Here is a 12,423-nt window from a genome sequence, read left to right on the forward strand (position 1 = left end):
TTGACTTTAAAGAGCATAATTACATTTTAATCTCATATTCCCCCGTTATCATTCCAGACACAGAGTCATTTGAATGCAGCTCGTTCTGACTAATGTAATTTTACGATACAGTAATGAAGAGACAGAGCATGAGCACGAAACTCCCAATTTAGACGTGACATTTTGGGCTTCTTTAAAGAAAAGTTTTCCCATCCCAGTGCTTTCACATCCTCCCCGGCCCTGCAACGCCAGCGGGTTGGGCACCCGCTGTGAGCAGCACGGAGGGCCGGGCTGGGCAACGCTAATGATGTTGGTCATTAAGGTACAGCCTTAATGATTCATCACTGCCACTGCCCTCATCCCCAAGCTCTCAAATCCAGGACCAACACTCCCAGAGGATGCATCCATCCCAGGCTGGGACTGGGATCGCCGACACCATAAGCATCACCCCAAGCTGTGAGCCCACCCTTACCCTTCCGTGCCTCAGTTTCTCCTTTGCAGCTCTATTTTTTCTGTTGTTTTCTGCCCCTGTCCCTCATCTTTAGTGCAGGTGATTTCAGGGGGTGCTCAAAGAGCAGGAAACCATCCCAGCAGTGGGATCACAGCATCCCTACTGCCCGTCCCCATCCCTCCCACAGCCCCTCCTCACCGCCGCTGGGACCAGGACGGCGGATGCTCATTAGGCTCCTGATTCCCCTCTGCATATTAATTTCACGTCGGGGAGGTCGCCCTCAGCTTTGCTGGAGTGGGAACATGAGACCAGCAGGAATATTCATGGCGGGGGATGGCTGTCCCCTGGGCTGGGTTGCAGTGGGGGTCTTTGCATCACAGTGAGCCGTGGTCCAGCCCTGCTCCCAGTGCTACATCCCTCCCAGAGCTGCAATCTCCAAATTAGCATCCCTTCCCAAAAGCAGCATCCTCCAACCCAGCATCACTTCGAAACTAACAACCCTCAAATCAAAATCCCCGCTAAACTGGCATCCTCCAAATTAACGTCCTCCAAAACAACATCTCTCCCCAAATCCTCATCCTCCAAATCAGTATCTTCCCTAAACCAGCATCCCTTCTCCACCAAAACCCCTCTCCAAACCAGAATCCCCCCAAATCACACTTCTCCCCAAATCCTCATCCTCCAAAACTGTTATCCTCCCCAGAACAATATCCTCCAAAGTAGCATCCCTTCCCAAACCAGCATCCTGCTTTAAACCAACATCCTCCAAACCAGCATCCCTCCCCAAATCCTCATCCTCCAAATCAATACCTTTCCCAAGCCAGCATCTTCCAAACCCTCATCGTCCAAACTGACGTTCCTTTTCAAAGCAGTCTCCTCCAAACCAGCATCCCTCTCTAAACCCGTATCATCCAAAATCACATCTCACCCCCAACCCTCATCCTCCAAACTGGTACCTTCCTAAATCAGCACCCTCCAAACCAGCATCCTTCCCTAAACCACTATCCTCCTAACCACCATCCTTTCCCAAACCACCATCCCCCCTAAACCGATACCCTCCAAACACACATCCCCCCTAAACCGATACCCTCCAAACCCACATCCCCAAAACACTCTCTTGCTAATCCAGCTCCCTCCAAACTCTCAGCCCTTCCCAAACTCCCACAACCCTCCCTTTGTCCACACCAGGGGTCCATGCCCCCAGATTTCCTCCTGCTCAGGGGATTCGCTGTCCCTGAGCGCCGCCGCGTGCGCTTCAGCACTGAATCACCTCGATTACAGATTCGATTGGATGCAATTTGGGAAAGAAAACAAGGGGGGGGAGAAAAAAAAAAGACAACAGCCCGCCCTCCTTCTCCTTCTCCTCCCCCTGGGAAGGGGAGACAGCAGCATAAATAGGCACCAGCACAGCACAGTGCCAGACACACAGCGCAGCCAACGAACGGCAGGGCAGCTTTCCCCACACGCGTGGCATCGCTCTGGGCACACACAGCATGGCAGAGCCTTCGCTGCCCCTCTCCTTCCTCTGTCTCCTGGCTTTATCCTCTGCCTGCTACATCCAGAACTGCCCCCGGGGTGGCAAGAGGGCTTTGGGTGATACAGCCCTGCGGCAGGTATGGAGGCACGGGGGTAAATGGGGGCTGTGTGGGGTGTGGAAGGTGCCCAACAATTGCTGGGTATTGGAACTTGCTGGGGGTTGTTGGCATCTGCTGGTTGGTGCCAATCAATCTTTGGGTTGGGAGACAGGGCCAAGAGCTTGGTCCCGAAGCGATGGCTGAGCTGGGGGTACAGGAGCATTTGTGGGGGGGACAAAGGAGGGTGGCCTCGGGACCAAGCCACTGCGTCAGATGGCAAAGGTGGGGACAGGCCAGGCGTCACTGTGCGATGTGCAGAAAATAGGTCTTAGAGGGGGTCTCTGAGCTCAAAGATGGGCACTCAAACATGCTCTGTCCCTGCAGTGCCTCCCCTGTGGACCAGGGAACAGGGGTCGCTGCTTCGGACCCGGGATCTGCTGCGGTGCAGAGCTGGGCTGCTACCTGGGCACGGCAGAGACACGGCGCTGCGCTGAGGAGGACTACGTGCCTTCACCCTGCCAGGCTGGTGGGCAGCCCTGCGGCTCCGGAGGGCGCTGCGCTGCCAACGGTGTCTGCTGCAGTGCTGGTAAGGGGGGCAGGTGGGAGTTTTGGGGGTGATAATGCTCGGTGGTGGGAGATGGGGAGTGGGTGGAGCTGAGGTGGTTGGGGGTGGGAAGGGTTAATGGGGACTGGGGTGGACTGGGGGGTTGCAAAGGGTTGGTGAGTGCTCTGGTGCTTTGCAAAAGGATCGGCGTCCCTCCCCAAAGCAGCAGCATCCTCCAAACCAGCGTTCTCAAAAATCAGCATCCCCCAAAATTAGCATTCACCTTCTGAACCAGCATCCTCCAAATGGGGGCACAAAGCAGATGATGTTGCCAGCTTGGGACAGAGATGGAGCTCAGAGCTCCCTCCCATGTCTCCACCTTGAGACATCCCTCTGCTGGACACACAAACCACAAAAAATCCCTGCTTCCTCATTAATGGGAGCAATAAAGCTGGAGTTTGGGCTTCTCTGATGAGAAACAGACGATCTTTAAGATCCCTCCACCCAACACAACTCAATCCAACTCAACCCAACCCAATTCAACCCAACTCAACTCATCCAAACCCAACCCGACTCAACCCAACCCATTCTACGATTCTACGACCTGAAACCAACTGCTCCTAACTGTGATCTTTCCCCACTGCAGACACATGTGCCATGGATGCTGTGTGCCTGGAGGAAGGCAGTGAACAGCCAGAAGAGGCAGAGGAGAAGAACCTGACAGTGCTGGATGGCACAGCTGGGGACCTACTGCTGAGGCTGATGCACCTGGCCAACAGGCAGCAGCAGGGCAAGCAGCCTGGCCTCTGAGCAGCTGGGATATCAGCAGGACCCGTTGTAAATAGCAGATCTAATAAAGTCCTCTTGCACTGTGCTGGCTTTGTCTGAGGTGTTGGGGATAAAGGGGGAGTGCTGAGCTCCAGGGTACATTGGGAGCTTGGGGATGGGCAGGATGGGGCCACGTGGGTGGGTGCCATGCCTTCCTCTGACTCCCTGAACCCATTTTCCCATTTCCACTGTTTTCCACCTTGGAGGCTCAGCCCCCATTCGACAGGATTTTGCTGAGCTGGTGCCCCCTGGTGCTAAAAGGGAAAAATCCCATCCAGAGCCACGATTTGAGGCCATCCATCCTCACCCCAGGATCCCACCAGCATGCATGGATTCCAACCTCCTTTTCACACCCTGTCCCCAGATTTGTGATGGGGGATCTGCCTTTGGACGCCGTCACCTCCTTGCACTCTGGGGTTTTGTTGCCTTTGGGAAGTGAGGATTTGGTGTTCAGGTCCTGGCAGAGGTTCTGGGGCTTACACCTTGTACAGATCACATCTCACCCCTCCGTGAGACTTGTGGTTTTGGCCAGGTCCAACATCCTAAATGGGATAAAAAGAAGAAAAACCATCCCAAATTCCCCAACCCTCAAAACCAAACTTGCAAGCTTTGGGTTCCCAGTTGTACCCAACCACGTGTGTTATCCTCCCAAAATGCCCCAAACCCCTCAACGCTGCAAGCTTCGGGATCCCAGTTGAACACAATCACACGTATTATCCTCCCAAAATACCCCAAACACCAAAACCCCAACCCCTCAAAGCCACAAGCTTCGGGTTCCCAGCTGAACCAACCCCAGAAACTATCTTCCCAAAATACCTCAAACTCAAAAACCCAAACATCCCAAAGCCACAAGCTTTGGGTTCCCAGTTGAACCCAATCACACGTATGATCTTCCCATGGCAGCAATACTACCAACACTCACCAAACTGCTCCCACATCATTCCCACAACACCCCCAAACCCGGGGCTATTTGGGCAGATGCTGCCTAAACTTCTTACCCTTTTGGGTTCCCTGCTCCAGGCTGCGTCCCCAAAAGGAGCCACGTCCCTTGTTCCCATCATCCGCCTGTCCCCCTGGGCTGGCATCTGGCTGCTTTGTGGAGACAACTGGCCTTTATAATGTCCCCACAGGGAGGTGGCACCTTGGGGTAGTGGTGCTCCCATTGGCCCACGTCACCCCGACACGGTGACCAGCCCCCATCCCACCCCATTAGTATGGAGCCCTGCGCTCCAGCTGCAGCCTCAGCCCGCTCCACACGACCCCACTAAGTGGCAGACCAGACACAGGGCACAGGGGATGGCAGAGGTGACAGCTCTGTGGCACTGGGCTCTGCATTCCCCAATTAAGCAGGCACTGGGAAGGACCAGGGTCACGGTCTCCATAGACGTAAGCCGTTGTCCAGAATGAGTGGATTTATTCAAGTCAGGAAGCCCTTAATTGCAGTAACAAAGGCAGGGAGGTTCAGGCCTTGGAGGCTGGCTGTACTCATGCCATGTGTGTGGCTCCAGGGCAGAAGTTACAGGAGATTTGGGTTTTCAAGCATTTGCCAATGGGTAAATTGGGTATTTTTGAGAAGGTGGGATGGTCTAGGGAATGCTCAGTGATGTCACCACGCTCCCAGATGGGACATGCACGCTGCTGAGCACCCCTAACACCAGGTAGAGATGGGCATGAATGACCAGGCACCACATATCACAACCCAAAGCTCTCCAGCTTTACTTTTTTTCCTCCCACCAGAAGAGATTCAAATCCCAGCCGGCACACAGTTTCACTTCAGCTCACCCCATTCACCCTGCTACCAGGAGGACACATCACCAAACTCCAACCCTACCCAACCCATAGGGTTTGGCCAAGCAGGACAAGGAGCCACAAAACCACAGCGTGGCCATCCAAGAAGGTTTCACCCCCCAAAAAAAACACCTGCAGCCCCTGTGCATCCCCTTACAGCGGTCAAAGCGAGCACTAAGCAAATCAGCACCACAGCACCGACCTCACGTCCTCGACCTCCAGTTATTAGCCGAGCCCTTTGGTGTGGAAAGCAACGCCTTGTGTTTTTAACAGGAAATCAATGACGATGGTGCTGGCGTGTATAATTAGCAGGGGGGGCCTATAAATACTGCTGCTGGCCAGGACGAGACCCAGAAGCATCCTGATCCTGCAGCCATGTCCTACAGGGCGCTCACCGTCTGCCTGCTGGGGCTCCTGGCTCTCTCCTCAGCTTGTTACATCCAGAACTGCCCCATTGGGGGCAAGCGTGCCGTGCCAGACATGGACATCAGGAAGGTAGGTCCCTGTGGGCTGGGGGGGCTGTGAGAGCACCGGCCACCCCTTCATCGGGCAGCTCTGAGCTTGCCAAACAGCAAGGTGAGGTGCATGGATGTTATAGGAACTGGGATTCAGAGAGGGGGGAATCTTAAAGCAAAGCAGTTTGGGGATGGGGAGGGAAAAGGAAGCTGCAAAGGCAGCCAGACGCAATATGCTGATGAAAACCCATTGCTTTTTCTCAATGCTGGGAAAAAAAACAATTCCAATGGGGCAGTGGCACCATTTTTATGTAGAATGTTAACTTCTGGAGGGTGAATTTGGTGCATGATCAGCCATTTGACTAAAGCCACGACTGTCATGGAATCATTCGGGTTGGAAAAGATCTCTAAGAGCACCAAGTTCAACCCCAGCACATCCCTCAGTGCCTCATCTCCAGCTCTGGAACACCTCCAGGTTTGGGGATTTCAGCACTGTGCCACCTGTGTCAATGCCTTTTCTTTTGAAGAATTTTTTCCTCATATCCAACCTGAACCTCCACTGGTGCAGTGTGAGGCCATTCCCTCTTATCCTTCCACTGTTACCTGGGAGAAAAGATCAACGCCTTTTCACCACTCCTACATGAAAACAAAGCCAGAACCTTCCAGAGCAAACCACTGGGATGAGGACTGAGCTGAGAGCAAGATGAGGACAAGCACACTGGCAGAGGGCAGGGAGATCAGGCTCAATCCCTAACGCTGTTTCTCAATGCCCTGAGCAGTGCCTGCCCTGCGGCCCCAGGAACAAAGGCCACTGCTTTGGCCCCAACATCTGCTGTGGGGAGGAGCTGGGCTGCTACCTGGGTACCTCTGAAACCCTGCGGTGCCAGGAGGAGAACTTCCTGCCAACGCCCTGTGAGTCTGGGAGGAAAGCCTGCGGCGAGGATGGGGCGAGCTGTGCAGCACCAGGAATCTGCTGCAGCAGTGGTGAGCAACGTGGGGAGACCAGGGGGGGGGCTCACATCCACCCCAGGGCTGTGGTACAGAACAGGGAGGGGGAGGACGTTACTGAGGATGGACCTGTCGCTACTGCGGGGCACCGAGGCCAAGTTGTTTGATGTTATTCAAAACAGCACAGGGATGGAGCTCTGAGGGCTGCTTGGTGCTCATTTCCTCTTCTCTTCCTGAGCAGAGGGCTGCGTGCTTGACTCATCTTGCAACCAAGAAATGCTGTTTGCATAGGAGGAAAAACCAGCAGGATCTGCTGTCCCATGGGCTGCACCAGCGCAGCACCCAGCACCATGACTCAGATTGAAGTGATGCTCTTAATTAGAAATAAAACTTGGAGAGAATTAAAAAAAAAAGTATTTGTGTGCTTTTCTCCATCCTTGCCTGGTTTAGCTCTAGGATCCTACTGAGACGGTGCTGTTCAGAAGTCCTCTGTGATTTTCTTAATTTTGTTGTGCTAAAAATCATCCTAGAATGGCTCATGTTGGAGACCTTAAATCCATCTAGTTCCACTAGGTGGGCAGGCTGCACTCACCAGCTCAGGCTGCCCAGGGCCCCATCCAACCCAGCTCTGAGCACCTCCACTGACGGGGCACCCACAGCTCTCTGGGCAGCATTATCACCACTCTCTCACCACTCTCTGAGCAAAGAATTTCCCCTATCTACCTCACATTTCCCCTCTTTTAGTTTAAAACCATTCCCCCTTATCCTATCACTATTACACCATGTAATTAAAAACAGAAAAATCAGTTTGCCTCCTGTTTATAAACTCCCTTCAAGTACCGAAAGGCAAGGGAGGGTTTAAAGGATGAACAGGAACAACAGGTCATTCCACCATAGCAGAAAACACAGAAACAATGATTTATTTCACCTACCAACAAAAAACACAGCGTCTGTGTTTTCTACAAAACAATCCAGACCTTGTTTTCCATCAAAGGCATCCAGAGGGGCAGAAATGCAAACAGTGCTGGGGCCACCGGCACAAGAGGCCATGATGGGCTTGTGCCAGAAGCAGATGTAGTCACAGGGTTCCACAGAGGTAAGGGTGCAAAACCAGTCAGATACAATCTCCCTGCAATGTGTTACTGTGCAAGGCCCAACCTCACCTGTGACAGGTGTGCCTTTTTCTTGCACGTATTTAAGACCAATTGAGTGCAGAAAAACAAATCAGAAGGCTAAAGATAAAGGGAGAGTGACCAGAGATTGAGGTGCTTCAGCTGAGTGGAGGAGACAAAAGGATGAGATCTCTCCAGTGCAAAACCACTGAGGATTTGCCTTGGAGTCTGCCTTGCTCCACCTCACCTCCAAGCCAAGGGCAGTGGGGATCCAACCAGAAGGAGGTGGAACTGCAGAGCAACAGGAGCAGAATACCAGCAGCTCCTCCTCCTCCTGCCTGCCTCACTGCAGGACTGAGGCAGAGCGCTGCTCTGCACCTCAAAATAACACCATTTCCCTCCTCTCCCCCTACCTCTGCAACAGCAGCACAGGAAGCAGGCTGTTTGTCCATCAATTCTGTGGCTGATTTGTGCATTAAAAGGAAAAACCCTGGCCTCCAGGTGGAGGCCAGGCCAGCACATCCCCTTCAGCCATGAGACAGAGCTGCTAGGACAGTGCAGTGCGCTTGACGATGCGTCCCTCTTTGTCAATGGCGAAGTTGTAGTTGCGAGGGTTGTCCAGGCACTCCTCAATCCGAGCCTCCAGGTTCTCAGGAGTGATGAAGGTTTTTGCTTCCTCCTGCAGGAAAAAGGGGAGTGTTGGCTGTTAGCACACGCCACCAGAGAAAGCCCCAAGGGTCACCAGGATCTGCCTTTGGGCACATCGGCGCCGCAGGAGGTTGCCAGCACCTCTGCACACACCGCTGCTGGCTGTGGGGCTCCTGCAGACGTGCCAACCTCACATCCCAGCAGTCAGTTTGAAAGACAGCACCGTAACTCCCTCACTTGTGATTATTCCTATCCCTGCTGTCTGAGCTCTCACTTAACCTCCGTCCTTTCCTCAAGCTCCAGGAAGGAGCCAACATTTCCCTTCCACAGAACGTGGGCCACCAGAGCGTCACTCACACGGATGGTGGCAGCCATCTGCCCAGTATCCCCCAGCTTCTCTCACCTGCAGTTGCAGGACTTCTTTCTCTTTCTCCTTCAGAAAGGCCTCCATCACTTTGGCTTTGTTCTCTGCAGCCTGCAGCTTCTGCATCTTCTGTTCTTCCTCTTCTTTCCTAATTCTTTCTTCTCTGCCATTTGGGAAAGAAGAAAACTTATGTTAGGTACTTATGACCTGAGTGAGACACATCAATCCCTGGGGCACCATGCCTGCAGGTCTGAGTGCAGCAGAAATGGAGGAGCAGACCAACAGGCTTCATCCCTTTAACCTCTGCCTGAATTCATCTGCTGACTGCTTTGACTTTCTGAGTGCACTTCCAATGCTTGACCAGGGGATGGCTCCATGGGAGCAGAAAAGGAGTGAAAACAGAGAAATATCTCAGGTTAAAAATCAGGAAGAACTTCTTCTCAGAAAGAGTGGCAATGCATTGGCACAGCTGCCCAGGGAAGTTGTGAAATCACCGTTCCTGGAGGTGCTCAAGAACCACAGAGACACGGCACTGAGGGACATGGCCCGTGGGCATTGTGGGGATGGGTTGACAGTTAGACTTCATGATCTTACTGTTTTTTTTCTATGACAGTCACAGCACACCAGCGGCAAGCAGGGATGAACCACTCAGGTTTATTTTTACAAAAACATGGCCTGGTTATCTGGATGTTTTATTTGGTTTTGAAACACAACTTGAAGCAGCAGTTAGCACTGAGGCTGCCTGCCCTCACCTGCGTGCCCGCTGTCGTGCATTCTCAGCATCGTTCCAGGCCATCAGCAAACGGTGCTCCTCTGACAGTGCTGCTGAGTCCTCAGCATCCTTTTGTGCCTCATGCTTCCTCTGCACCACCTCGGACCTGAAGATAGAGCTGCCAAGGAGCAGGGCACTGAGCACAGCCCCACATTCAGCCCCCCCACATTCAGCCCACATTCCCAGCGATGCTCAACATCCACCCCTCTGCCAGCCCAGTGTAACCCTTCAGCCAGTCCTCACATCACTTTCACACTCCCCCCAGCTCTCCTCTGCCCCACTGCCACTCTGGACTCCCCCAGACATCCCCTGCCCCAAAACAGCCCCATACCCAATCACATTGTGAATGACAGATGCACTGTAACTCCATATCCTGGCCTAAAATAGTTCCACAGTCCCAATCCCACTCTATACCTCCATACCCTAATCCTGCCCCAAAGTCACTCCAGAATCTCCCCAGTCCTCCTCTACCCTTAAGATACCCTATTACCCACCCTTCAAATCCTCCTCCATCCAAACCATCCTGATCCCACCTACAGCAGCCCTATACCCATTCCCTGCACCACATGCACCCTGCATCCACAAAACCCTCCCCTACCCCACCACAGTGACATACCCTGCCCCAAAACGGTTCCATCAACCAGATCCTGCCCCACAGCAGTCCCACAGCGAGACCAAAATCCTCCCCCTGCCCCATAGCAGCCTTATACCACACCACAACCCCACATTCCACCCCACAGCAGCCCCATAGCCACATCCGTGCCCCACAGCCACTCTGGACCACTCCCCAAATTATACCCTGCCCCAAAGCAGTGCTCATACCCACCACATGCCCCAGCCCCACCACCAGCCCGATTTTTGCCCCCAAACAGTCCCATAGCCGCCTCACAGAGACCCCCACAGTAGTCCCACACTCTCCCCAAAACTCCTCTGCCCCACAACAGCCCCACACCCGCCCACCCCACCCTCTCTCAGCCCCGCCGGTACCGGAGGGCACCGAGCACCAGGCGGTGCTGCCGGTATCGTTCGGTGACCACATAGAGCTCGGCTGGGTCGACAGGAGGAGGCACTTTCAGCCGCGACGCTTTAGATTTGGCGGGGGGATCGTGCCGCGATTTGCGGCCCCGACACGGCACCAACCACGGGTTCCAAGCAGGGACAGGCCCGGTGACGGCAGCGGGGAAGGAGCGCGGACCGCAATACCTCAGCGCCGCCAACATGGCGGCCAGCAGCAGGCCGGATGTGACGCGAACAAGGCGGGAGTAGCGGACCAATGAGAGGAGAGCGCGGAGCGAGGCACGATGGGAAATGTAGTGCAGCGTAGGGCTGCTCAATGCGGCTGGCGCAGGGCGGCCTCCAGAGGGCGCCACACTGCGGCCCGGAGGGTTGAGGGCATCGGCTGGAGCGGGCGGCACGGCGGGGTCGGGCAGGGCCGGAGTGCGGCGGGGACCTGCGGGTGGGGGGTTGTCCCGAGGGTAATAACCCAGAGTGTGAGGTAAAAACCCCCATGTGTGAGTGGTTGATGATCCTATGGAGGGGTAATCTGTGAGATAGTAGTCCCCTGTGTCAGGTAAATCCTGTGTGGAAGGGTGTGAAGTTATGAAGAGGTTTCATCCCATTTGTGTGTGGGAATAATCCCATGTGGGGGTATAATCCTGTGTGAAAGGGCGTAATCTGTGTATGTGGGGTAATTCTGGGGATGGGTGATCCCAGTGTGTGTGTGTGGAATGGGAAGAGTCTCAACGGGGATTGATATGAATGGGAATAATCCCATGGAGGGGGGTGGTGGTATAATCCCAGAAGGGGAATAACCCTGAGGAAGGGGGAAACTGGGTGTGGGTAATGCCATGGGTGGGCAGGGAGGGGAAAGATGCAGGCTGGAATTTTTCTGGGTTTGGGGGATAATCCCATAGGGTTGGAGGGGAATAAATGGGGGGATTCGTAACCCTGGCAGGAATAACCTGGGAGAGAGGGGGCAATCGGGAGGGGTAATATGGAGAGCTGTAAATCTGGGGGTGCTCGTAGCAATAGGGGGGGAATAACCCAAAGGGGGGGTTATTGGAGGGAGGTGGTGAGAGCACTGAGGGGGCAATACGTGAGGACAGGGTTAGGGTTAGGGGATGATGTGGGAAAGGACGCAGGGTCCCTACCTGTGGGGCACTGAGGTCTCTCTTGCCCCCTGGGTACCATCCGTGGGACCAGTGCTGGCCCTGCACAGTGCCTGCCAGCAGCAGCAGGGCCAGCAGCAGGCAGCCACCAGGAGCCATGGCACCAAACAGGGCTGCGGGGTAACGGGAAGTAATGGAGAGGTAATAGGGGAGTGGGGCTGGTAGCCAACCAGTGCCCAGACCAGTGCTGGGTCAGCAGGGATGAGAACCTCCTGAGTGGTTTTTGGGACTGGGGTTGGAGGTGCCCAGGGATGGGCATCTGTGGGTGCTGCTTGGGGCTGGTTTGGGTCTGCAGAGATGGATACTCCACATTTTTATCAGAAAACGGAGGTGCTGCAGGGGATAAGCACCCATGGATGCTGAATTGGGTTGCAGTAACACTGATCACCCTACAGTCCCATCTGGGGATGAAGGTGACAGGGAGAAGAGCACCCATTGGTGCTGCTTGGTGTGGGCTTGGGTCTGCAAGAAGCTGTGCCCCAAGGTGCCTTTTAGGCTTGTTTTGGGGATTGGAAGTGCTGGAGGGAAAGAGCACCCATGGGTGCTGCATACGGCTGGGCTGGGTGCAGCAACGACAAGCACCCCAGAGTCCTGTTTCAGGATGGAGATGTTGGAGGGAATGATCACCCACGGGTGCTCTTTGGGGCTAAACTGGGTGTAGCAAGGAGGGGCACCCCAAGGTGCCACCTGAGCTGGGTTTGGGGATGCAGATGCTGGATAGGACAGGCACCCATGGGTGCTGGCTTGGGTGCAGCAAGCACGGACACCCACGAGCAAAGCCAAGTACCTGGG

General features: G+C 54.4%; 3 protein-coding genes across 3 annotated transcripts; 2 read left to right on the forward strand and 1 right to left on the reverse strand.

The window, feature by feature from the left end:
• LOC122157235 (vasotocin-neurophysin VT) lies at positions 1 to 3,390 on the forward strand. The gene is made up of 3 exons (XM_042812746.1): positions 1 to 2,043; positions 2,389 to 2,590; positions 3,195 to 3,390. Exons 1-3 carry the CDS (start codon positions 1,924 to 1,926, stop codon positions 3,356 to 3,358), a joined length of 486 nt encoding a protein of 161 aa, XP_042668680.1. The 5' UTR covers positions 1 to 1,923; the 3' UTR covers positions 3,359 to 3,390.
• Positions 3,391 to 5,539: 2,149 nt separating this feature from the next.
• On the forward strand, positions 5,540 to 6,734 carry OXT (oxytocin/neurophysin I prepropeptide). The gene is made up of 2 exons (XM_042811735.1): positions 5,540 to 5,659; positions 6,399 to 6,734. Exons 1-2 carry the CDS (start codon positions 5,540 to 5,542, stop codon positions 6,732 to 6,734), a joined length of 456 nt encoding a protein of 151 aa, XP_042667669.1.
• Positions 6,735 to 7,461: 727 nt separating this feature from the next.
• On the reverse strand, positions 7,462 to 11,730 carry LOC122156709 (28S ribosomal protein S26, mitochondrial-like). Its single transcript, XM_042811738.1, has 5 exons — positions 11,614 to 11,730; positions 10,451 to 11,040; positions 9,444 to 9,581; positions 8,731 to 8,854; positions 7,462 to 8,358 (listed from the first exon to the last, which is right to left on the reverse strand). Exons 1-5 carry the CDS (start codon positions 11,728 to 11,730, stop codon positions 8,227 to 8,229), a joined length of 1,101 nt encoding a protein of 366 aa, XP_042667672.1. The 3' UTR covers positions 7,462 to 8,226.
• Positions 11,731 to 12,423: the final 693 nt, after the last annotated feature.

This window comes from Centrocercus urophasianus, unplaced genomic scaffold, assembly GCF_019232065.1.
Source record: "Centrocercus urophasianus isolate 14NV4802_14NV808 unplaced genomic scaffold, USGS_Curo_1.0 seq_13, whole genome shotgun sequence".
Lineage (NCBI taxonomy): Eukaryota > Metazoa > Chordata > Aves > Galliformes > Phasianidae > Centrocercus > Centrocercus urophasianus.

What these genes read in the sequence shown, in the direction of transcription:
- LOC122157235 (XM_042812746.1), top strand. Translation starts at nt 1,924, where the DNA reads ATGGCAGAGCCTTCGCTGCCCCTCTCCTTCCTCTGTCTCCTGGCTTTA. An exon ending in GTGATACAGCCCTGCGGCAG is followed by an intron (nt 2,044 to 2,388) that starts GTATGGAGGCAC and finishes CTGTCCCTGCAG; the next exon opens with TGCCTCCCCTGTGGACCAGG. An exon ending in CGGTGTCTGCTGCAGTGCTG is followed by an intron (nt 2,591 to 3,194) that starts GTAAGGGGGGCA and finishes TCCCCACTGCAG; the next exon opens with ACACATGTGCCATGGATGCT.
- OXT (XM_042811735.1), top strand. Translation starts at nt 5,540, where the DNA reads ATGTCCTACAGGGCGCTCACCGTCTGCCTGCTGGGGCTCCTGGCTCTC. An exon ending in CAGACATGGACATCAGGAAG is followed by an intron (nt 5,660 to 6,398) that starts GTAGGTCCCTGT and finishes TGCCCTGAGCAG; the next exon opens with TGCCTGCCCTGCGGCCCCAG.
- LOC122156709 (XM_042811738.1), bottom strand. Translation starts at nt 11,730, where the DNA reads ATGGCTCCTGGTGGCTGCCTGCTGCTGGCCCTGCTGCTGCTGGCAGGC. An exon ending in GAGACCTCAGTGCCCCACAG is followed by an intron (nt 11,041 to 11,613) that starts GTAGGGACCCTG and finishes CCTTCCACACAG; the next exon opens with GATTTACCTGACACAGGGGA. An exon ending in AAGAAGTCCTGCAACTGCAG is followed by an intron (nt 8,359 to 8,730) that starts GTGAGAGAAGCT and finishes TTTTTCCTGCAG; the next exon opens with GAGGAAGCAAAAACCTTCAT.